The 25,566-nt window shown below is 41.2% G+C and overlaps 1 protein-coding gene and 1 pseudogene across 6 annotated transcripts; one reads left to right on the top strand and one right to left on the bottom strand.

Annotated features, from left to right (window-relative positions):
* The first annotated feature begins 91 nt into the window (after nucleotides 1-91).
* Nucleotides 92-6,017, top strand: LOC118005606 (annotated as a pseudogene).
* A 2,994-nt stretch (nucleotides 6,018-9,011) lies between these two features.
* On the bottom strand, nucleotides 9,012-20,779 carry ZNF846 (zinc finger protein 846). Of its 6 annotated transcripts, none has more exons than XM_034998693.1 (8): nucleotides 20,757-20,779; nucleotides 20,353-20,476; nucleotides 16,944-17,177; nucleotides 16,412-16,500; nucleotides 15,634-15,760; nucleotides 15,073-15,156; nucleotides 11,863-11,945; nucleotides 9,012-11,360 (listed from the first exon to the last, which is right to left on the bottom strand). In XM_034998693.1, the coding sequence occupies exons 3-8, from the start codon at nucleotides 17,011-17,013 to the stop codon at nucleotides 10,221-10,223; spliced, it is 1,593 nt and encodes a 530-aa protein (XP_034854584.1). In that variant the 5' UTR covers nucleotides 17,014-17,177; nucleotides 20,353-20,476; nucleotides 20,757-20,779; the 3' UTR covers nucleotides 9,012-10,220. The 6 variants fall into 6 exon arrangements, with proteins under 6 accessions (XP_034854584.1, XP_034854585.1, XP_034854589.1 ...); XM_034998694.1 differs by having other exon boundaries at nucleotides 20,400-20,476; nucleotides 20,757-20,774; XM_034998698.1 differs by lacking the exon at nucleotides 20,757-20,779 and having other exon boundaries at nucleotides 9,012-11,204; nucleotides 20,353-20,748.
* Between the last annotated feature and the right edge of the window lie 4,787 nt (nucleotides 20,780-25,566).

Below are 25,566 nucleotides of genomic sequence, written 5' to 3'. Positions count from 1 at the left end.
AGTCTGACATAAAAATTCCAGGGGGACCCAGTCACTGAGAGCCCCCACACATCTGTGGGTTTTACCTGTAGGAGCTCAAACAGGTTCCACCATGAAAACTGGAGAAAAATTCCCTCGAACTTCTGGAAAGGTGGAGGTAAAAGGAACCATTTTGAAAAAACGCCAGAGCATTCTAATCTTCTTAACAAGGTCTGCCCTCAGGAGAAACTATTTAACCAGAGCCTGACCTGCTGGGGATTTATGGGAGCCTAACTCACCTGCAGGAAGGGATATACACAACGCCACCCCAGATAGCCTCCACCTGGGAGCAGAAGGAAAACACCTTCAGCCGACTCTAGCAATCCTATCCCACCAAAGAGGGAAAAAAACAGGAGCCCATGTGAAATTCACAATTCAGAGGTAAAGGGTCACTAAAAGAATGAGATCTGCTCATAGGGTCTGTACAATGCTTCCCTTTCCACCAAACCTTATCATCATCACATAACTCGAGTCTTATTTACAGCAGTTTTATTTACCTAGTTAATTATAACATAATTATATAAAACACACTAGAAGGGAAAAATACATTTGAAGAGATGGTACAAACATCAAAACTAGATTCAGAGATGGCAGGAATGTTGGAATGATCAAATATAAATCAATTGTGACTAAGATGCTATGGTCTCTAATGGATAGGCTAGACAGGATGTGGAAACAGATGGCAGTATTTACAAAATCCACAAATAATAAATTATAAGAAAATATTATGAATTTTTTGACTCTAAATTTGAAATAGAAAAATGCCTGTAAAAACACAACTTGCAGGGCGCCTGGGTGGCTCAGTCGGTTAAGCATCTGCCTTCGGCTCAGGTCATGATCCCAGGGTCCTGGGATCAAGCCCCACATCAGGCTCCCTGCTCAGTGGGGAGCCTGCTTCTCACTCTCCCTCTGCCTACCGCTCTCTCTCTCTCTCTCTGTCAAATAAATAAAATTGTTAAAAAAAAAAAAAAACCACACACACACAACTCGCCTAAACTGACTTAAGATGAAATTGGAAACCTCAGCAGTCCTAAAAACATAAAACTATTTGATGCTTGCTTTAAAATCATTCCAAAAAAGGGAAAACAAAATGCAATAACTAGTGACAACTAATCCAGATGCAAATAATGTAACCAGTGAATTTTTCCTTATATAAAAGTAACCATTCATATCATAGGAAATACTTTTAAACTTTATCAAAGGAGGTGAGGCACCTGGCTGGCTCAGTCAGAAGAGCATGCGACTCTTGATCTTGGGGTCGTGAGTTTGAGCCTCATGTGGGCATAGAGATTACTTAAATAAATAAAAATTTAAGAGAGGAAATACTCCTATCTTCACACAAGAAAACAGGTGAAAATAGAGTAAGAAAAGAATATTACAGGCTAATGTTAATCAAACATACTTATTAAAAATACCTAAACTACCAGTATATATGGCACCTGGGTGGCTCAGTTAAGAGTCTGCCTTTGGCTCAGGTCATGATCCCAGGACCCTGGGATTGAGTCCTGCATCAGGCTCCCTGCTTAGCGGGAAACCTGCTTCTCCCTCTCCCTCTCCCCCTGCTTGTGTTCCCTCTCTCGCTGTGTCTCACTCTGTCAAATAAACAAAATCTTTTAAAAATGATGATAATAATAAACACGAAGATGGGGCCATTCATTGGCCAGGGCACCCAGAGCCAAAATGACTGCCTGAAATTTGGCCAAGTGTAATGTTTCCTGGGGTCCTATTTTTTATTAGCAACATTCTGTTTAAGAGATGGAAAGCAGTTACATCCCACTGTGCCCCATCACATAGCATGGTTAGCGGTGCAATTCATATAGTCCATGAACCCCCATTGCTGTTTACTCAGTGAATCCCAAGGGGTTCCTCAGGTAGCCAAGGGAAGGATGGATGGATTTATTTACCTATTTATGTACTTATTTTCAGCCTTAAGAAAAGGCAAAATTGGGGGCACCTGGGTGGCTTAGTTGGTTAAGCATCCGACTCTTGATTTTGGCTCAAGTCTTAATCTTGGGGTCATGAGATTGAGCCCCGCATCTGCTCCTGCTGGGCATAGAGCCTGCTTAAGATTCTCTCTCCCTCGCCCACTGCCCCTCCCCCCACTCGGGAGCACACATGGACTCTCTCAAAAAAAGGCAAAACTGGGTTATTTAACTTTGAAGCAGTGGAGATGATCACCTCTTTAGTAATAGGGTTATTACGTTTTAATCCTTGGTGACCCTGTTTAACTTACATTGGGCCATATTAATTATTTTAGCAAGGGATTCATAGAGTCCTACTTTATAAAGAACTTGTAAGTGCCAACCTTCATTTAAATTTATTATTTATTGTTGTCATAGATATATCCAAGATGATATATTTTAGGGCAATAGGTTCTAGGAACTTTATTATTTTTTAAAGATTTTATTTATTTGACAGAGAGAGCAAGCACAAGCAGGGAGAGCAGCAGAGAGAGAGGGAGAAACTCACTCCCCACTGAGCAGGGAACCTGAGGGGCTCATTCGCAGGACCCTGGGATCATGACCTGAGTCGAAGGCAGATGCTTAACTGACTGAGCCACCCAGGCACCCCAGGAATATGGGAAATTTAGGTAAGGCTACAGTTAAAGTAAGGCACATGTATTTATCCTCTATTTTATTTTTAATTACTTTTTTTTTTTTTAAGTAGGCTCCATGCCCAGCCTGGAGCCCAATGCGGGGCTTGAACTCATGACCCTGAGATCAAGTGTCATATGCTCAACCAACTGAGCCACCCAGGCACCCCTATTTTTAATTACTTTTTAAAGATTATAGTGGATATCATGTTTAAATTTGATGTGATCCCCAGGTATAACTATATTTGAGACACAGTATTAAGTCTATGAAGCTTTTTTAATTAGTGCATTTTAGTAAATGTTAATGTAGAAGTTATGCTGAAGAGGCACAAAAGCCAATCAATGTCCCTTTTACCTTTTTCTTCCATAACTTTTTTGAGTATACAAATGTTATCACATAGTTGTTATACATGATTATTATGTTTAACTAGTTATAGAAGTTTTTAAGATATGAAATTTTAACATACAAATTTTGGAATTCTAATTGGATCTAATTATGCATCTTTGTTTTCATTATTATATAATTTATTTCAATTCTATATTAAAATATTATGTATGGTTTTTATTTAGCTGTCTTTTATTTTCTCCCCCTGCACTAGGGATTTCTTGTTTTTAAAATCAGTAAGTAATATAAGAGTAGCACTATGGTTTCTATACCTGGCATTTGCTGGGTACCTAAAATTTAAAGTTCTCTTTTTGGGCAGGCTGGGAGTGCTTCCCAAAAAAGCTGCAGCCCTTACTTTTTTTTACGTATTTATTTAGTCTCCTGTCTGACCTCAATTATGTTTCCCTTAAAAAAAAATAGGTATTTACCTGATAAGCTCCTGGTGGCCCCAAGTGGCCCCTCCTATGAGCATCAGCTTTTCTTCCTAGGGTATCCCTATCAACGTTAGAGGGGCTGAGGTTTAAATCCAAGGGAAAAATAATGGCAGAATCCTGATTTTGTGGTAATTTCATTTTCAGGAGGATGCTTTTAGCATGCTGATAGGCAACAGCACTCAAGAATGCCCAAGTATACTGACCAGGGGACTAACAACCTCATATGAGCTGTGAAACCTCCTCAAAGGTCTTAGGGAAGCAAAAACAAAATGTTCCTTCCTTCCTTCCTTTTTTTTTTTTTTTAAAGATTTTATTTATTTATTTGAGACAGAGAATGGGAGAGACAGAGAGCACATGAGAGGGGGGAGGGTCAGAGGGAGCAGACCCCCTGCCGAGCAGGGAGCCCGATGCGGGACTCGATCCAGGGACTCCAGGATCATGACCCGAGCCTAAGGCAGTTGCTTAACCAACTGAGCCACCCAGGCGCCCCTCCTTCCTTCCTTTTTCATTACACACAGATCCCACCAGTCTCCATGGATGGGATCTTCTTTATCCCACTAGGTCAGAGAACAAAGAAGCAAAGGGATTTGCCTTTAAAGCAGCATTTAAATTTTTGGAAGCCAGGATTATCCATAGGATGGACCCCCTCCACCTAACTACTGATGACTGAGAGAGGCCTGTCCAAATTTCAAATCAAATGGGGAAACAATTCCCAAGGAATATTCAATGACAGCTTTCAATGGCCCAGTGGAACACATATATTCACCCCAGACTTATTTGTCCATCAAAGTAGATTTCTCACAAAGAAGGAACAGCACCTGGGACTCAATGCTTGTCTCCTGAGCCCTCCATGGTGGTCCTTGGTGGTGCTCTGATGGTGTTGGCCGCCCAGTGGATCAGTCTCAGCACCCTCACAGTAGTCTTGAGGATAACCATTTTGTGCTTCCCACTTTCGAGGAATCCTTCACTGTGCCTCTTTTAGTATACGCCAATTATCCCTAGATGCTTCCATGATTTCTCATCCAGTAGGACACTTCGTTAATAAAACGTTGATTGGGGACCTCTCATACACCCAATCACAGTTAACTATACAAAGCAAGAATCTGGGGTCAATCTCTTACCACAATTTAGATTGGAAAACCACAGAAGAAGGTGCAGACACTGCATAAGGCAGTAATCGTCAAAGTGCAAGTGCACCAGAACTCGCTGTTTGGTATAGGACAGTTGAGTAAGCCAAGAGCAGTCCAGAGGCATGCCCCCCACCAAAGAGAGTCACCCTGTGCCAACTGATTTGCGCTGGGGTGACCAATTATAAAGGTGACCAGATGATAGCACAGATAGGTTAATGCCACCGAAAGTTTATTACTTACAGCTCCAAGAGAAGGGGGCACACCAGGTAATGCAGGATCAATAGGGAAGCACCAGGTCAGGAGGCAGAAAACAGGAGTGAGGGGAAAGCATAGGTCAGGGCTCTGTTGGGGTTTCTTCAGGAAAGGCAAGGCAGAGCAGGGTAAAGGTAAATACCGTGTAGCTTGAATAATTCCGGTGGGCTCTGAATCACAGTTGTCTGCTACCTAGCCCTAGGTTGATTTAGGGCAGGAGAAATACTGGATTGTTTTGTGAGAGTTAAGATAGAGGAGCTGGTTGGAGTACGGGCTCTGGAGCGGTTGGTTTGCCTATGAGAGGTGAGCTTCCAAAGAAATTAGTTATTTAGCTAGTGCAGGGGCGCCTGGGTGGCTCAGTCAGTTAAGCATCTGCCTTCGGCTCAGGTCATGATCCCAGAGTCCTGGGATCAAGCCCCACATTGGCTCCCTGCTTGGCGGGGAGCCTGCTTCTCCCTCTCCCTCTGCCTGCCACTCCCCCTGCTGGTGCTCTCTTTCTGTCAAATAAATAAATAAAATCTTAAAAAAAAAAAAAAAAGAATTAGCTAGTCCTTTGTCTGGAAGCGGCCGTCCACTGAAAGGCAAGCCAAAAGGGGCACTTACCAGTACATCCAGGAGCTATGGAGGAGGAAGCAGTCCAATGTAATGCACTTTCTCAGGGTGCACTGCTGGCAGTTACCACCAGTTCTCTGCACTTCACAGGGCCCTCCACCCAACCCAGCCCGATAAAGCATGCAGACTGGGGTACAAGGCCAAGCAAGTTCATGTCCTATTTTGGATTCGTGTGTGATGTAGTGGCCGCCAATACCCAGTTCCTAAGGGTGCAACCTATGGCAAGCCTGTCCGTCATGGTGTTAACCAGCTAAAGTTGCCCAACAACTTCAGTCAGTTGCAGAGGAGCGAGCTGGATGCCACTGGGGCTCTGAGAGTCTTGAATTCTTACTGGGTTGGTGAAGATTCCACATACAAATTCTTTGAGGTTATCCTCATTGATCCATTCCATAAAGCTATCAGAAGAAATCCTGACACCAGTGGATCACTAAACCAGTCCCCAAGCACAGGGAAACGGGAGGGCTGACATCTGCAGGCTGCAAGAGCCACGGCCTTGGGAAGGGTCAGAAGTTCCACCACATTATTAGTGTTTCTCACCAGGCAGGATGGAGAGGACACAATATTCTCCAGCCCCACTGCTACTGCTAATATAAGTAATGTTTGTAAAATTCTTACCTATTAAACAATTTAGGTAAAAAAAAAAAAAAAAAAAAAAGCTAGTCCTGGAGGGGCAGTCTCTCCAGGCAGCAAGACCCCAAAGATGTTAAAGCAATATAATACGCAAAATTAAAAGCATGATTAATACAATGGTTAAGCCAATGTCCAAACACAATGGTTTCCTCTTGGATGGAAGGTGATTCAAGATGGAAAAGATTCACATGGGTAAGGTAATCTTCCATTTCCTTATCTGGAAGGTAGATACCTATGGACACACTATTTTGTAGTTTATTAGCAGCACTTATGATTTTCACACTATATTCTATATGTATGCTAGAATTATAAAATTTAAGAATGGGAAAAAAAGGGATGCCTGGGTGGCTCATTCGATTAAGCATCTGACTTCGGCTCAGATCATGATCTCAGGTCCTGGGACCAAGCCCCGTGTTGGGCTCTGCACTCAGCAAGGAGTCTGCTTGTCCCTCTCCCTCTTCTTCTTCCTCTCCCCCACTCGTGCTCGCTCTCTATTTAACAGAATGGTGGGGAAATAAAAGTATTAAAATAATGTAGTAGAGGTGGGGTGCCTGGCTGGCTCAGTCAGGAAAGCATGCAACTCTTGATCTTAGGACCTTGAGTTTGAGCCCCACATTGGGGAGTTTACTTTTTTTTAAGTAAGTAGAAGGAGGGGGTCGCCTCGGTGGCTCAGAAGTTAAGCATCTGCCTTCAGCTCAGGTCATGATCTCAGGGTCCTGGGATGGAGCCCTGCATCGGGCTTTCTGCTCAGCGGGGAGTCTGCTTCTCCCTCTCAATCTCCCTCTGTGCTCTCTCTCAAATAAAATCTTTAAAAAAAGGAGGAGGAGGAGGTAAAGCAGAAGAGTCAGAGAGATGGTAGTATGAGATGGACTGACATTGCTGGCCTTCAAGAAGGAAAAAAGATCCAGGAAAAAAAAGGAGAGAAGGGCATCTAGAAGCTGGAAAAAGGAAACAGATTCACCCCTAGAGCCTCCAGGGAGGAATACAGTCCTATTAATATCTTGATTTTAGTTCACTGAAACCCTTTTCAGAGTTCTGAACTCCAAAACTGTAAGGTAGTAAAATTTTAGTTGTCTTATGGCATTGTTTGGTAGTTTGTTATAGCAGCAATAGTAAACTAATAACACAGTGTAAAGCTAGAATATTAAGGTACAGATTGTGAGGTCAAAGAGAAGTATCTATATTTAGGATAGAATGGATAGGGTAGAATAGGATGGACAATGTATATACTAATTTCTCAGAAATCTATTGCAAAAAGACCTTGGCACATGCTGTTCTATAAAGCCAGCTTTTGAAAAAGGTCCTCAGTGACTTTTATGGTTAAATCCCATCCTAGTTCAACTCACCCAAATCAGCATTTGGTATAGTGGATCAGTCACTGCTCCTTGCCTTGGATTCATGGACACCAATCTTAATTCTATTGCTATTTCATGGGCCACTACTTCTCAATTCATTCAGTACTTCCTCCCATGACTCCAACTGCCAAAGTTGACTCCCAGGGCTTGCCAATCCTCAGCTGAAATTATCTAATTGAATGGTTTTAAGTGCCATCTATACACTGATGAATCTGAAATATAAGTGCTCAGCCTGATAAGCTTTTTTCAGGTACCAAGAAGTCTACACATAAGCAGTGCAATGGCTGGTGCAATACTACAAGCAGAAAACATCTCTGTGTTTTTCAGCTATACCTTATCTGTCTGTAGCTTTTGTCCTCATAGTACACAATGTATCATCTGAACTATAGGAATGTACCTGACTTCCACGAAGGAAGGAGAAAGAATGAAGAGCAATCCTTGAAGAGAAAAAGCCACTGGAGACTGTCCCCTTTTTAAAAGCTTTCCCAGAATGCACACTGATGTCTTCTGCCTACTTCTTATTAGCCAGGATTATGAAATAGTCTTCCTATAAACCCAAGGAAACCTGAGAAGTAGGAATGATTTTTTTTAAAACTATGTGCCTGGAGATAATCTGGATTCTATTTATAAGGGACAAGGAATATCGTGATGACTAAATACTACTTGCCATAGAAAGCAAGAATTGTCCTATATCAAATAATATGAAGAGCCCCATTTTATGACCCACTTGCAAATAAACTAGAAAGCAGTACCTAAAAATACGATAAAATGCTCTTACATTGCGAGGGCACATGGGTGGCTCAGTCAGTTGAGTGTTCAACTCCCGGTTTCAGCTCAGGTCATGATCTCATAGGTCATGAAATTGAGCTCTGTGTAGGGCTCTGCACTCAGCAGGGAGTCTGCTTGAAAGATTCTCTCCCTCTGTCCCTCCCCCAGCTCACGCGCACGCTCTTTCAAAATAAACAAATATATTTTTTTAAATGCTCTTAGAGGGGCGCCTGGGTGGCTCAGTCAGTTAAGTGTCTGCCTTTGGCTCAGATCATGATCCCAGGGTCCTGGGACCGATCCCCACATTGGGCTCCCTGCTCCACGGGGAGCCTACTTCTCCCTCTCCCTGCTGCTTCCCCTGCTCTGTCAAATAAATAAAATCTTTTTAAAAATGCTCTTACATTGCCAAATAAAGTTCCAAATATCTCATATAATTTAATGAAGACATATATATGGGGAAGTCCTTAGATGTGAACCATAATGAAAACACCATTATATGAAATGAGTATAATATTGAAAAAAATTTTACTTAGAGTATCTTTTTTTTTTTTTTAAGATTTTATTTATTTACTTGAGAGAGAGAGCACGAGCAGGGGGAAGAGACAGAGGGAGAGGGAGAAACAGACTCCCCGGTGAGCAGGGAGCCCGATGCAGGACTTGATCCCAAGACCCTGAGATCATGACCTGAGCCGAAGGCAGACGCTTAACCGACTGGGCAACCCAGGCGTCCCTAGAGTATCTTTAAAAGCAACTAAAACTTTGTAATACAAAACCACCACAAAAAATAAAGGTGCTAGCTGCTTTCCTTGAGAAGGAAACACACAGAAAGGCAACTGTATTTATGTCATTTATTTCAATATGACCTCCAGGAAGAATTCTCTTGTGTACAGTAAGTGAAGAGCAATACCTGAAAGCTTCCCCAAATTCCTCTCATTCATACTTCATTCTTTCAGTGAGTATTTTGTGTCTCTTAAGGGATGTGTATTTACCAAAAATCATACCCACATTTTTACATTCATTCAGCTTCTTTCCAGGGTGGGTTTTCACATGTAGAGTAAGATGTATAAGATGGATACACCATTTCCCATGTACCCTACAACCACTATTTCTCTCCAGTGTGGATTATTTTTACTAAAGGTCAAAAGCCAAAAAATAAACACATACACACATACACACATAAAGGCATACCCATTATTTCTAATATTCATAACATTTTCTGCCTCTGTGAGATTACCAAAGAATGTTAACATACGGGGCTGTTTTCCCACGTATCTTACCATCATAAGGTTCTCTTCACTGTGTGTTGTGACTTACCCATTAACACTTGAACAATTTTCAACATTTCTTACATTCATGAGTCTCCTTGCATATGAAGCAATCAAGAATTTCTAAAAGCTTTCCCGAAGCTTTCCCACAGAAATCTCTCCACTGTTTTTTTAAATGCTGAGTTCTTAAAAGATATAAGAAACAACTGTAGGTCTTCCTGGATCCTTGACATTTGTAGGGTTTTATACCAGTATGAAGTCTCATGTGGATATTAAGGCCTTGGCACAAAGGTTTTACCACATTCCTTACATACAAATGATCTATCCCTAGTATGAGTTATCACGTGCTATGAAAGCATGTGGTCATATTTTAAGGCTGTATCTCATTCTTACCTTCACATCACTTTTACAGTAGTTTCTTATTTATCTGTAAGTAATCTCTATGCCCAAAGTGGGGCTCAAACTCACAACCCTGAGATCAGAGTCACCTGCTCTACCAACTGAGCCAGGCACCCCTGACTTTCACAGTAATTTTAGATATGTAAAATTAATGTTTAGAGCAGTAACAAAAAGGCTCTCCCACATACCTTATAACTGGAAGATTCTCTCAAGTGTGAGTTCTTACACATTTTGTAAAGTAGGAACAACTACTGTCCTCCCATATACCTTATATGAATGGGAATTCTGCCTCAGAAAGTTCCTATCATGTAAGGATGAAAAATGAGTAAAGATTTCTCACACATTCTTTACTTTCATAAGGTACTTTATCCAGATGAGTTTAGATGTGAATACTAAAGTCTGAAGAACATTTACAGGTTTTTTCACATGCCTTAGTTCTTAAATGTTTAGCAAGTGCCGAAGATTGAGCAAAGGTTTTCCCACATTCCTTACATTCATATGGTTTCTCTCCAGTGTGAGTTCGCATGTGAATATTAAGGCATGTGGAGTATCTAAAGGCTTTCTCGCATTCTTTACATTTGTAGGGCTTTTCTCCAGTATGCGTTCGCATGTGCATATTAAGATTTGTAGAACGAGCAAAAGCTTTCCCACATTCTTTACACGCATAGGCCTTCTCTCCAGTGTGAGTTCTTAAATGTGTGGTAAGGCCTGAAGACTGAGTGAAAGCTTTCCCACATTGCTTGCATTCATATGGCTTCTCTCCAGTGTGTGTCCTTACATGCTGATTGAGCATTGAAGAATTATTAAAGGCTTTCCCACATTCCTTACATACATAGGGTTTCTCTCCAGTGTGTGTTCGCACGTGTAAGACAAGTCCTGAGGAACGAGTGAACGTTTTCCCACACTCCTTACATAAATATGGCTTTTCTCCACTGTGAATTCTTACATGTTTTGTAAGGTATGAAGAGTGAATAAAAGCTTTTCCACATTCCTTACATTCATATGGTTTTTCTCCAGTGTGAATTCGCATGTGTAAAATAAGTCCTGTAGATCGAGTAAAGGCTTTCCCACATTCCATGCATACATACGGCTTTTTTCCACTGTGAATTCGTCTATGATCTGTAAGGTATGAGGAATGAGGGAAGGCTTTCCCACATTCTTTACATTCATATGGTTTTTCTCCAGTGTGGTGTCTCATATGTATCTTAAGGGATGACTGATCAACAGAAGTTCTCTGACAGTCTTTGCATTCACATACTTTCCCTTGTGTCTGAGTTTTCTTGTGCCCAGTAAGATTTGAAAGCTGACAAAAGGCTTTATCATGTTGAACACTCTCAGAAGTTTTCTCCCCAACAGGGATTTCCTTGAGCAAAGTACAAATAAAGTTCTTTTTAAAGGCTTTCCCATTCTGATTACCCTTAGAAGTTTTCTGTCTACTGTGAGTCATAAATAAGTGCCCACTAAATGCTCTTCCATACAGGTGAGAGCCATATCGCTTCCCTCCAGCATTGCTTCTCTCCTGTTGATTAAGGTTTAAGTAATAACTAAAGACTTTTCCACATGCACTATAACAGAATTTCTCCCTCATCACAACTTTTATGCATTGGAAACATCATCATAATTGAAGTGTTTTTTCCATTTCCATTTAAGTGTACAGAGTTCCTGCCCTGTTTTTGAGTTGTTTTAAGTTGAACAGACTCTGAGGCTAGGGCCCTGAATTATATTCTACTTTCACAGAGTATCTTCTGGTAATTATTCATACTAAATCATTTAAAACCTAAATTATTCTGACTAAATCCCAGTGCATCAAAAACTGGACATCTGAGTTATATTTATGTGGATCTCTGAGGAGAAACGGGTTTGAAGTAGGTTTAGAGTGCTCCTCAAATTCTTGATATTCAAAGAATCTCTTCACAGATTGTGCTTTCTTTGGGTAAGTGACATTTATTTCATATAATTCACATGGATTTTGTACTTCTGGTCCAGGTGTGGAAGAAAGGAATTACTTTTGGAGATCTTACCAACTGTATTCCATTTGATGTTTTTTCCGAAGAAATATCTTGAAGGGATGTGGAACCTTTGGTTTTGAGCTGCAAATCCAATTCTGAAAAAAAGTGGAAAAATTTAGTTTTGGAGAAAAATCCTGGGATAAAATTGTTTAAAAGCATATGGCACAGAGAATGACACCACAAAATATGGTAAAGTAGGGAACTCCAGGACTCCTTCCCATCAGAAAACAACAAACAAGCTTACAAAAACTATCAAAATCAACTATTACAGAACTTTAGAACCTAGTCAAAAACTTACAACCACCAAGGGAACACTTATGGAAGAAAGAAGCAACTATAGTTCACCAAGAGAGTGCTGAGGCATTTTAATTACCCACCTACCATCCCCCCTCTCCAGATCACCGGCAGCCATGTAGACAACAGGATGCATCCCTGAGCAAGTTACAAGTGCTGAAAGGAGCACTATGGACTTTGCTGAAGAACTGCCATTGTGTTTCCATCTGTCTGGCAGCTTCCTCGAGTATCACCGCTGCAAGCATGTGCCTTTATCTCACCCAACTCAGAGAGTTCCCAGGAGCAAGGCAGCATCTCAGACAACTACTGATGAAAGTGTCTAAAGGCAAAGTGTTGCCCACAGCAGTCCAAGGAAAGGAAAAGCCTTTGGGACAAATGAAAGACAGCCTGAAAAGCCTTAGAAGGAACAGACTGGGAATGCTGATATGTGCGTAAATAAAAGCTCGAGTGTTTACCAGGGAATCAAGAAGTCCACAAGCACACTGGGGGCTGGATGCATGCTGAGAAAGGCCGGAGAGGACTCAAAACTTTCACCTCTGGCTGACCTTCAGCCAGGAATGGAAGGCTAAGGAAGAGTTGTAGATGGTCTAGCTAAACACTGAAGGAGTGGCCCAACACACAGCCAATCAACAAAAACTAAAAGAATATTTTAGTTTTCTTTTCTTGGCTCCAGTATTTAAGGAATTTCTGTCACTCTAAGGTGACCACTAAACTAATAGAACACAGATTTCAGGGAGTGCACTAAAAAGAAGGCAGAATATACAAAAACAATTTATAAAAGCCACTAAACAAACACCACCAATACACAACAAGCAGCAACAACAAACCCAGGGATGGGGTGAAGCAGATTTTCAAATTGCCACATTATGGTATCTAAAATTTACATTTCCAACTAAAACATGAGGTATGCAAAGGAACAATAAAGAAATTAATACAAATTGTTCCTGAAGGCCAAAGCATTGGACTTACTAATAAGTTTAAATCAATCTGTTTCAACACACCCAAAAAGCTAACAGAAACCATAGACAAAGAATTAAAGGAAACTAGAAGAATTATGTTTCACTTAAGAGATTGTCAGATAAGAGACAGAAATTACAAAAAAGAATCAAATAAATTCTGGAGCCAAGGGGCAGCTGGGTGGCCCAGGTCATGATCCCAGGGTCCTAGGATCAAGCCCCGCATCAGGCTCCCTGCTCAGCGGGGAGCCTGCTTCTCCCTCTCCCCCTGCCACTCCCCGTGCTTTTGCTCTCTCTCTGTCAAATAAATAAATAAAATCTTTTTTAAAAAATTCTGGAGCCAAAAAGTACAATATCAGAAATGTGTAGTACAGGCAAAAGGACAGACATGTACATGAATAGAAGAGAGAATCCAGAAAAAAACCCATACATCTAGAATCAATATATTCTCAACAAGCGTGCCATGACCATCCAATGGGGGAAAGAACGGTCTCTTCAACACACAGTGCTAGGATAACTGGATATTTCTATGCAGAAGAATCAAATGGGACCTCTACTTCACACCACATACACAAATTCACTCAAAACGGATCAAAAACCCAGTGTAAAGGCTAAACCTATAAAAACTCTTAGAAGAAAACAAGGGTGTAAGCCTTCAGAACATTGGATTTGACAGTGTCCAATCTATCTATTCTTAGATATGACATCAAAAGCACCAAAGAAAACAAAGATAAACTGGACCCCACTGCAATTAAAAATATACATCAAAGAACACTATCAAAAAAGCAAAAGGATAACCCCAAAAATGGGAGAAAATATTTGCAAATCATCCATGTGATACGGGTCCACTATTAGAGTACAGAAAGAACGCCCATGCTTCAACAACAACAAAACAAACAACCCAATGTAAAAAATGGGCAAAGAACTTGAATCAGCATTTCTCCAAAGACATGGAAATGGTCAACAAGCACACAAAAGATGTCCAACATCATTTGTTTTAGGGAAATGCAAATCAAAACCACAGTAAAATACCACTTCATACCTGCTAGGATGTTACTATTAAAAAGAAGAAAAAAAAAAAAAAGAAGAAAAAGAAAGGGGGGAGGGAGAAAGGAAGAAAGAAGTGATGGCAAGGATGTGGAGTAACTTCTAGACTGCTAGAGGGAATATAATATGGTACAGCTTCTGTGTAAAATAGTTTGGTAATCCTTAACGAGTTAAACATAAAATGACCATATGCCCTCACAATTCTATTTCTAGGTAATAAGTTATAGTCATGAAACTGAATTTTGTATGATTCTATTTGATATGTACAGAATAGGCAAACCTGTAGATTAGAAAGTAGATTAGTGGTAGGGAGGCTGACTGCTTAATGGTTACAGGGTTTCCTTTTCAAGTATGAAAATATTTTGGAACTAAAAAGAGGTGATGGTTGCACAACACTGAATGTACTCAATACCAATGAATCATACCCACTAAAATGGTTAATTTTTGTGTATTTTATCTCTAAAAAAAAACATATGGCACATACTTATGTCTAAATATGCATGAAACAAGACAAAAGGTTGAAACAAAAGGGAAATTGGACTACACAGAGTTTGGCTTGTTAGGAGTGTGGCAATGATAAAGGGTATGGTGTCGAAATTGTAGGCAATGTACAAAGCTTAATACTCTGGAAAACTAAGGCTGACCATAAACAAAAAGACACTGACAGAATCAGGAAAACAAGATAGAAAGTACTGTAAAATGAGCTATCCGCCAGTAATGAAATTTTCAATGGAGTCAGACAGATCTTTCTGGGAGAACAGGAAAGGCTGAGATCAATGGAAATTTAAAGGTAAAGAGAGTTGAAGGTTCCTAAGCAAACTCAGAAACCGAATGACTTTGGCCTTCTCAGAAAAAGAGTATACCTTTGAAAGTCTGCCAAGTGGCATTTCCAAATGTACGGCACCTTTCCCAGGCATGAACTTACCCTGCAGAATTCCTCTCCCTCCTGTCCTCAGCTCTTCTGCTCCTCCCATTGAAGAGTTGAGATCAGGTTTGCATGATTCGTATCCTGCTTACAGGAAAAATACATGAAGTGGACCTTGCAAGACATGAAACGCGGCTCTTTGGATAGGAACCAACACTTTAGCTTCAGGGTTTCTGTAGACAGTGAAGTCTCACTTTACAAACAGCAAAATAATCACACGAAATTTTAAATCGATGCAATAAAACTATTCTAAAAGGAACAAAAATTTAAGTACATTCTTTCTGTGTCCTCAAATGACTAGAGAGCTCTAAGACCTGAAAATCATGTCCAGCCTCTACACACACTTAAAATCCTAAGGTTTTCAGTCCCTAAAAGTAATAAAGTCATTTATTTAGACAGATCTTCATTTTCACAGGGAATCCTCTAGATAGTAAGGCCCCTGAGGCCAGGGATTATGTCTGTCTTGTTTACCACACTATTCCCATTTGACAGCAAAGATACTTAAGAAACATTCATTTCATAACATTCATAACATTCATGAAGAAATGATTTCAGCCTTACCTAGTATAATGAGATTCTGGTAGTTCTCCAGCATCACATCTCTGTAGAGATCTCTCTGTGTTTGATCCAACAAAGTCCACTCCTCCTGGGTAAAGTTCACAGCCACATCCTCGAAGGTCACTAAGTGCTAAACCATCAAATACATGCTGGCTTCAGTTAACCACCATCTTCTTTGAGATTCTCAGGAAGATGCATGAGGGACTGAGGAAGGTAGACCAGAAGCCTATAGTACTCCTGGGCCCAGACCTCTTCTCCTCTCTAGCTACAGATGCTGCCTGGTGATCACAGCCAGTCACATGGACTTACCAGCATTACTGACATGTGACTACATTTATGTTATCACAACTTGACTGTGGGCTATTTGTGCTTTATTCCTCCTCTATTTATAGGCTGTAGTTAGCACTGAACACAATGCAAACACTGTAAAATCTTCTAACAGGTGAATTATTTCCACAGTAACACACACATTCCATGAGATTAGATACCTTCATATCATTCCTCGGTATCTATCATACCACTCAACAAAACGATAAGCCAACAAGCATGACTGAGGATCAGAAAGAATTAATTAATATTGAGATAAAAGAATCATATAATCTTGAGGATTAGTGTAATCCCTATATATTCTGAGATGGCATGAGTCCTGGAGAAATTGACCTGAGACTCACTCCTAAGCAGAGTCATTAATTGCTATAAGAAGCCTGGGGACATTACAAGGAGAAATGACTACCCAACAAATAAGCCTGACATTCTGCAGAAAGGTCAACTTTCCACTTACCTGAGAAGAATTCATCAGTAACCCAGCCACCATCCTTGCCTCCTCAATTTTCCCCTCATGAAGACAGTAAGGGTCCCAAGAAAGATGACCTCAGAGAGAAGAATGCCATGAACTCTGAAGCCAATCCAATAATCACATGCCTTAAGCTATTCCACACCATGCACAGAACATACCATAAACACACTAATTCCATAAACTGGCAAAGTGCTCTGAGTTACCTGTAGCAAGAAAATGGTTTTCTGGATCTTGCTACCCATGAGGAACAGGTTAAATATTCCAATTAGAGTTACACAAATTACAGTACAGAGAGCAGAGCTATTTGACACAACAGAATTCATGAACATGTTACCCCCTCAAAAAGCACACACACCTTCCTGCCTCCCAAATCCCAGGAACCTGACTTGTACATGCTCTGCTCATTTCAGTTGCTCTTATATGGTCTACTGCATGATCACTCAGCCCCTGAGCACTGAGCACTGGGTCTGCCATTTGTGATGGAACTATATGAAAAGAAGCATCAACAAGGACTCACCACACACCTGATTCACATCAAGGGCTGCCATCTTGTGAATCTGATAGTGAGAATTTCCAAAATATTCCATTTCTTGCTCAGAAGACTACTTCAGAGAAGCTTTTGAGTTTAAATTAAGAGGTTGATCTCAATTTCTCTTTGACTACTGGAGTGTCTGGGTAACCAGTTCACAATATCCATCATTAAGCAATAGACATTTTTTCTCAATCATCAAACATCACTCTTTAGCCATCTCTGTGCAGACAAAACATGTGACAGCCATTAAAAACTGTTGAATATCCTACCATGCAAATATTAATACCAACCTCTATTTACTGAGCACTGTTAGTAGCTCTACAAATATAAACTCCTTTAGTTGCCCTAACAACCCTCCAAATTGGGTATTAATAACTGTCATTTAATAACTGAGAAAATGTAGGTTCACACAGTATTAATAACTGTCTCAAATCACCCGTTAGGAAAGGTAAGCCAGGCAGACACATGCTGGTATGGCAAAAGCCTTATCTCCTGTGGTAGGAGATTGTTATTCCTCAGATGACCAGAATTCAGTCCACATCCTCTGCTAGGCATAATAGCAATGAGAAATACAAAAGATTTTATGAAATGAGAAGTCCTTCTGAGCACCCCCTGCTGGAACTTGGTTGGATTTAGAACCTTTGCCTCCTTCTGTCTCTTACTCCTTCATTCAGTCAGCAAATATTTACTAAGGGCCTTCCTTCTGCCAGGCCAGGTACTGGGCAAAGAGGAGGGAACAGTTCTTAGGGATCTCACAGTTCAATCGGGCAATGCCGGTAATAAACAGATAATTATCAGTTGGTAATGAGCAGTATAGTTGAAGAATCAATCCCATTAAAGTATAAGGAGTACTGCACATATACAAATATATTCCTGATACAGAAATAAGGCTAGTTAAAGGTAGGATAAAGACAGAATAGGGAAATAATCACTTCAGAGGACTGTGATAATTTATACCTCACTTAAAAAGTGTCCAAAGTTTGACCCAAAGACATCCAAACTTGAAATACCATAATTTTACAAAAACTCAAAATACACTTATGTTAGCCACTCCAACAGCTTCTGAATCATGTCATTGGGTTTTTTGTTTTTTAAAAAAGATATTATTTATTTATTTGTCAAAGAGAAAGAGAGCACAAGCAGGAGGGGTGGCAGGCAGAGAGAGAAGGGGCTCCCTGCGAGCAAGGAGCCCAATTCGGGACTTAATCCCAGGACCCCTGGATCATGACCTGAGCTGAAGGCAGAGGCTTAACCGACTGAGCAACCCAGGTGTCCCAGGTTTTTTTTTTTTTTATGTTGAAACTGAAGGCTTTCCATATTATCTCACAGTTAACCACAAAGACTAGTATACAAATATATCATGCATCTTTTCACCTTTTCTTATTATTACTTTTTTCCATCATTAGTTTTATTTTTATTCATTCAGTACATTTTCTTCTACTTCTGTATTTCTTGCTCAACCTTATGAAGTAGAATGCTTAGATCCATTTCTCGAACTTCTTTTATTAAATTACAGCATACTTACAACTAAGGGAGGCAATCATGAATAAAAATCTCAGTGAGGAATTAAGAAATGAACAGCCCCTTATAACCATCATTCAGGTTGAGAAATAGTAATATATCCAAATCCAGCATCTCAGACATATTCCTTGTCTCTTTTCCAAATCACTCACTCCATGCCTCCCAACTGCAACCACTATCCTGACACTTTAGAGTGTTCTGCCTGTTTTCGAATTTTAAAGAGTATCAAACAGCATGCATTCTTTTATGTCTGGCTTCTTTCATTAGACATTATGTGTGTGACGTTCATCCAAGTTGCATCTGTGCTCCTTCCTTTTACTAAAGAGTATGCCACAAAAAATATATGCCACAATTCATCCACCTGTCCCTTGATCCACTTCGGGTTATTTCCAATTTAGGGATATTTCAAATAATGATGTTACAAATAAGGATGCCTGGGTGGCTCAGTCAGTTAAGCGTCCACCTTTGGCTCAGGTCAGGATCCCAGGGTCCTGGGATTGATCCCCGCATCAGGCTCCTTGCTCAGCGGGAAGCCTGCTTCTCCCTCTGCTTGCTGCTCCCCCTGCTTGTGCTCGCTCTCTGTCTCCCTGATAAATAAATAAAATCTTCAAAAAAAGGAAAAAAAATGATGTTACAAATACTGTTCATGTTCAATTGGTGGACATGTGTGTGTGTTACTGGTGTGTAAGGTAGTCGATACACTTTAAAACACTTGGCACTGTCGCTTTTTTTTTTTTTAAGATTTTATTTATTTATTTGACAGAGAGACAGTGAGAGAGGGAACACAAGCAGGGGGAGTGGGAGAGGGAGAAGCAGGCGTCCCGCCCAGGTGTCCCTCTTTTCTTTTTTTAAAGATTTATTTGAGAGAGAGCGTGTGCATGCTCCTGAGTGGGGGAGGGCAGAGGTCGGGGGGAGAATCTCCAGCAGACTCCCTGCTGAACACAGAGCTGACACACGACTCCATCCCATGACCCTGAGATCATGACCTGAGCCGACATCAAGAGTCAGATGCTTTTTTTTTTTTTTTTTTAAAGATTTTATTTATTTATTTGACAGAGAGACAGCGAGAGAGGGAACACAAGCAGGGGGAGTGGGGGGAGGGAGAAGTAGGCTTCCCGCCAAACAGGGAGCCCGACGTGGGGCTCGATCTCAGGACCCTGGGATCATGACCTGAGCAGAAGGCAGACGCTTAGCGATGAGCCACCCAGGCGCCCCGGCACTGTCACTCTTTTTAGTTTTACTTTTAGACATTTAGTGTGCGCAGTAGTATACACTGTGGTTTTTATTTCCAAATCTCTGGTTGCTAGTGAAGCACTTTTTCATATATTTGTTGTCCATTTGCATGTTTTCTTTTATTGAAGAGCCTATCCAAACCTCTTGTTCATTTTTCACTTTGGGTATTAATTTGTAGGAGTTATTACATAACTCCTTTGTTGTTACATGTGAGGCAAGGAACCAAGTACTAAAGGTCGAATATCATGCCTGCAAATTATTTTTTTTTAAAGATTTTATTTATTTATTTGAGAGAGAGAGAATGAGAGAGAGAGAGAGCTTGAGAGGGGTAGGGCCAGAGGGAGAAGCAGACTCCCCGCTGAGCAGGGAGCCTGACGCGGGACTCGATCGCGGGACTCGATCCCGGGACTCGATCCCGGGACTCGAGGATCATGACCTGAGCCGAAGGCAGTCGCTTAACCAACTGAGCCACCCAGGCGCCCCTCATGCCTGCAAATTATTTTAATCTCCTTACCTTCAAAAGAGCTTATCATAAACATTTAACTATACACATGGAGAGTTGCAGAAAGAGGTCCACTAGGCATGCAGAATACTAACAAATGGTCAATGTGCAACAAGGTAACCTGAATAATACATCCACCTTCATTAACGGTGCCCACAGCCAGAGCAGTTCCGTCCAGTGCTCACCAGAACGCCCGCAATCGCCGGGTCACTGAGAAGAGGGTCCCGCGGCCGTTTTCCACCACTGCGTACACGTTTCTCCCCTGGAGAAAGGGCACAGTGTTTGTCGTGGCAGCTTTTGAAGAGAGGCGCACACCGGACGGAGAAAAGGCCCTGCCTCCACCGGGCACCCCGAGCCATGGCCACGACCCCCACCCGCGCTGGCGGAGCCGACAGAGGCTCTCGGAGGGACCGGGGCGGCCGCAGTCCCTCGGGCGCGCTCTACCGGCGGGGAGGAAGCGCCGCGATTCCCAACCAGCCCAGGAAGTTCGAAACCCCCGGCGCTGAGCGCCCCGCAAGAGGCCAACGGAGTGGAAAACTTACCTCCCACGCAGGGCGGAGCGGGAAGTGAGATGGTATCCGCCGAGCACTTCCGCTTCCGGTTTCAGACACGAGGTCAGCGTAAGGGGCGGGGCCTCAGGAGCATCCGGGTCGGAGTACGGGTGGCGGCCTCTCCTTTCAGACGCCGGGGGAGGCGGTGGGACCTGGAACCAGAGCGGGCTGTCCACAGCGGCCGGGCCGGAGAGCCGAGAGGAGCGCAGGGGACCGAGTTGGAAGAGGCACAGACGCGGTGGGCGGGGTTTGCCTCCGGGTTCTGGGCCAAGGAAGCTCACCAAGTGCCTTTCTACAAGTCTTTCTCCATGTTGGTTCAGCTCCACGTCCGCTATGCATATTTATAAAGATAATCTTGCTGGTCCACAAAAGGAACTCCTAGCTCATTCAGTCCTCTTTTTAGACCTTTAGTCTTGTTTGACATAGAATTCTCATAGCACATAATTAACACGTTTAAAATGTACCGTACAGTGGCTTTTAGTATAGTCGGAGCGGTGTATCCATCACCACAATCAATTTTGGTACATTTTCATAATCACAAAAGGAAACCCAGTACCCTCTTAGCAATAATACCCACCTCACCCCAAGCCCAAGGCAACAACGAATCTACTTTTTGTCTCCAGGAATTTGCCTATTCTCACATTTCATGTAAACAAAATATTACAATATGCGGTCTTCTTTGTCTGGCTTCTTTGATTTATATAACGTTTTCAAGGTCACCCATGTTGTAGCATGTACCAGTACTTCATTTCTTTCTCTTACTAAATAATATTCCACTGTATGGGTGTGCCACAATTTATCCATTCATTAGTTGATGGACATTGGGTTACTTCCCCTTTTTTGATTATTATAAATAATATGGGATGTTTTTTGAACAGCGATCAGAGGAAAATTCATATTCTTAAACGTTTATATCCTGAAAAATGAGACAATAATATATATCAAGCTAAAAGAACAGACAGAAAGCCTAGAAATAGAATATCATTGCAAACCAACATAGAAAGTCATATAGGAACTTAACACTACAAAAGAGCATCAAGCCCAGATGGATTGGTTTTTGGCTGAGTGGGGGTGGTAACAGCTTTATTGAAACATAATTCACATACAATTCACCCATTTAAAGTATACATTCATTCAGGGGCGCCTGGGTGGCTCAGTCGTTAAGCATCTGCCTTCAGCTCAGGTCATGATCCCAGGGTCCTGGGATCGAGTCCCACATCGGGCTCCCTGCTCGGCGGGAAGCCTGCTTCTCCCTCTCCCACTCCCCCTGCTTGTGTTCCTGCTCTCACTATATCTCTCTCTGTCAAATAAATAAATAAAATCTTAAAAAAAAAAAAAAAGTATACATTCATTCAGTGGTTATTATACTCACAGAGTTGTGAAACCATTACCACAGTTTTAGAACAATTTCACCACCCCCAACACCCCATCCCATCCCCAACCTTAAGCTGCTACTAATCTATTTACTGTCTCTATAGATTTGCCTATTCTGACAATTTCATATAAGTTTTGAAAAATACTGTGTGGTCTTTTGTGACTGATTTCCTTTCACATAGCGTAAACTTTTCAAGGTTAATCTATTTTGTAGTATTTATCAGTATTTTATTCTTTTTTTATTATTTATTTAAGTAATCTACACCCAATGTGGGGCTCAACTCATGACTCTGAGATCAAGAGTTGCATGCTCTTCTGACTGAGCCAGCCAGATGCCCTAGTATTTTATTCTTTTTAATTGATGAATAATATTCCTATCAGTTGGTGGACATGTGGGTTGTTTTCACTCTTTGGCCATGAAATACTGTCGTACAAGTTTTTATGTGGACATGTTTTCATTTCTTCTAGATATATGCCTGGGACGGAAACTGCTGGGTCATATTGTAACCCTATGTTTAAGCTTTAGAGGAACTACCTAATTTTCCCAAAGTGGCTGCACCACTTTACAATCTCACCTACAATATTTGAGGGTTCCAATTTCTCATCCTGTCCAACATTTAGTGTTTTTTGTTTTTTTAATATTATAGCCATCCTGGTTGATGTGAAGTAGTATTTCATTGTAGTTTTCATTTTAATTTCCCTGGTGACTAGTGGGTATTGAGTATCTTTGCATGTGCTTATTGGCCATTTGTATGTCTTATTGGGAGAAATATCCGTTCAAATCCTTGACTATGTTTTAGTTGTGTTATTTACCATTTTATTATTGGACTCTAAGAGTTCTTTATATATTCAAGTTGTCAGCCCCTTTTCAGATATAGAATTTCCAAATAGTATCTCCCATTAAATAGGTTGTCTTTTCGGGCGCCTGGGTGGCTCAGTTGGTTAAGCGACTGCCTTCGGCTCAGGTCATGATCCTGGAGTCCCGGGATCGAGTCCCACATTGGGCTCCTTGCTCAGCAGGGAGTCTGCTTCTCCCTCTGACCCTCCTCCCTCTCATGCTCTCTGTCTCTCATTCTCTCTCTCTCAAATAAATAAATAAAATCTAAAAAAAAAAAAATAGGTTGTCTTTTCACTTCTTTATGGTATCCTCTGAAGTACAAAACAATTTTATTTTGATGAAGTTTCAACTTGTATATTTTTTTCTTTGGTTGCTTATGCTTTGGGTGTGAAATTTAAGAAACCACTGTCAAATCCAAGGTCACTAAAGATTTACTATGTTTTCTTCTAAGAGTTTTATGCTTTTAACTCTTACATTTAGTTCTTTGATCCATTTTGAGTAATTTTCAAATATGATGTGAGGTAGATATCCAGCTTCATTCTTTGTTGTATGGATATCCAGTTGTCCCAGCACCATTTGTTGAAAAGACTATTTGTTCCCCTACTGAATTGTTTTGGCACCCTCACCAAGCATCATAGGACCATAAATGTGAGCCCAGGTGTTTTAGTTAGGAGAATTATACCTTCAAAGTTCAGATATTTGTAGTACTCCTTAAGTTGTTTAAGAGCAATGAGAATGCAGAAAAACTTCCTAATTCCTTTTATGAAGCAAGATAACATTCATATAAAACCTGATCGAATACAAAAATAGAAAATTACAAAGCCATATTACTTGTGAATATTGATTCAAATGAGCTATGTTAAATATTAGCAAAAGAATATGAAACCACAGGGGTGCCTGAGTGGTGCAATCAGTTAAGCATCTGATTCTTGGTTTCCACTTAGGTTGTGATCTCAGGGTCATGAGATCAAGCCCCACATTGGGCTCTGGGCTCAGCTGGGAGTCTGCTTAAGATTCTCTCTCCTTCTCCCTCTGCCCCACTCTTTCTCTCTAATAAATGAATAAATCTGCATGGAGCACTGGGTGTTATACGAAAACAATGAATCGTGGATCACTACATCAAAAACTAATGATGGGGACACCTGGGTGGCTCAGTTGTTAAGCGTCTGCCTTCAGCTCAAGTTGCGATCCCAGTGCCCTGGGATCGAGCCCCTGCACTGGGCTCCCTGCTCTGCAGGAAGCCTGCTTCTCCCTCTCCCACTCCCCCTGCTTGTTTTCCCTCTCAAGCTGTGTCTCTCTCTGTCAAATAAATAAATAAAATCTTAAAAAAAAAAAAACTAATGATGTATTGCATGGTGACTAACATAACATAACAAAATTAAATTAAAAAAAAGAATATGAAAACACATTAAGAAAATAATAAACTTGAGCACGTGGAATTTACTCTAGAAATTCAAGGTTTGCTTAGTTATTAGGGAATCTTTAAATAATATACCATATCAACACATTTAAGAAAACAAGTCATATGATTATCATCTTCATAGATGCTGACGACACCTTTAACAAAAGTCAACACCCGTATTGATAAAAGCACTTAAAAAATAGAAATTGATGAATATTTTCTTAAGATGATCGCCTATATTGGGGCGCCTGGGTGGCTCAGTTGGCTAAGTGTCTGGCTCTTGATTTCAGCTCAGGTCACAATCTCGGGGTTGTGGGATCAAGTCCTGCATTGGGCTCCATGCTCCACCTGGAGTCTGCTTGAGATTTTCTCTCTCTCCCTCTTCTGCCCCTCCCCCTGCTCACGTGCTCTCACTCTCTCTCTCTAAATAAGTAAATAAAACCTTTTCCAAAAAATATGATTGCCTATAGGGGTGCCTGGGTGGCTCAGTCGTTAAGAGTCTGCCTTCTGCTACGGTCATGATCCCAGCGTCCTGGGATCGAGCCCCGCATTGGGCTCCCTGCTCCGCGGGAAGCATTGCTTCTCCCTCTCCCACTCCCCCTGCTGTGTTCCCTCTCTCGCTGTGTTTCTCTCTGTCAAATAAATAAATAAAATCTAAAATATATATATATATATATATGATTGCCTATATCTATATCCGTGTGTGTGTGTGTATACATGTGTGTCTGGGTGTGTACTGGTGGTATTGATTAATACAGTTAGATAAGAGAAACTAGTAAAAAACATAGGAATTGCAAAAAAAGTAAAACCGTCTCTTTTTACAGATGATATGATATTGTACATGGAAAGCTCTAGAGAATTTTTTTTTTTAAGATTTTATTTATTTATTTGAGAGAGAGAGAATGAGAGACAGAGAGCATGAGAGGGAGGAGGGTCAGAGGGAGAAGCAGACTCCCTGCCGAGCAGGGAGCCCGATGTGGGACTCGATCCCGGGACTCCAGGATCATGACCTGAGCCGAAGGCAGTCGCCCAACCAACTGAGCCACCCAGGCGCCCGAAAGCTCTAGAGAATTAATGGTAAAATTAATTAATGGTAAGCAATAAAGAATGTAGTAAGTTAGCAGGATATGTAATTGCCATCTAGAAATCAAAAGCCTTCATTTATTTACTCAACCAATAACCAGTAG

This window comes from Mirounga leonina, unplaced genomic scaffold, assembly GCF_011800145.1.
Source record: "Mirounga leonina isolate KUSES-001 unplaced genomic scaffold, KU_Mleo_1.0 Mir_94, whole genome shotgun sequence".
NCBI classification, from domain to species: Eukaryota; Metazoa; Chordata; class Mammalia; order Carnivora; family Phocidae; genus Mirounga; species Mirounga leonina.
This window is presented reverse-complemented; position numbering and strand designations above follow the sequence as displayed.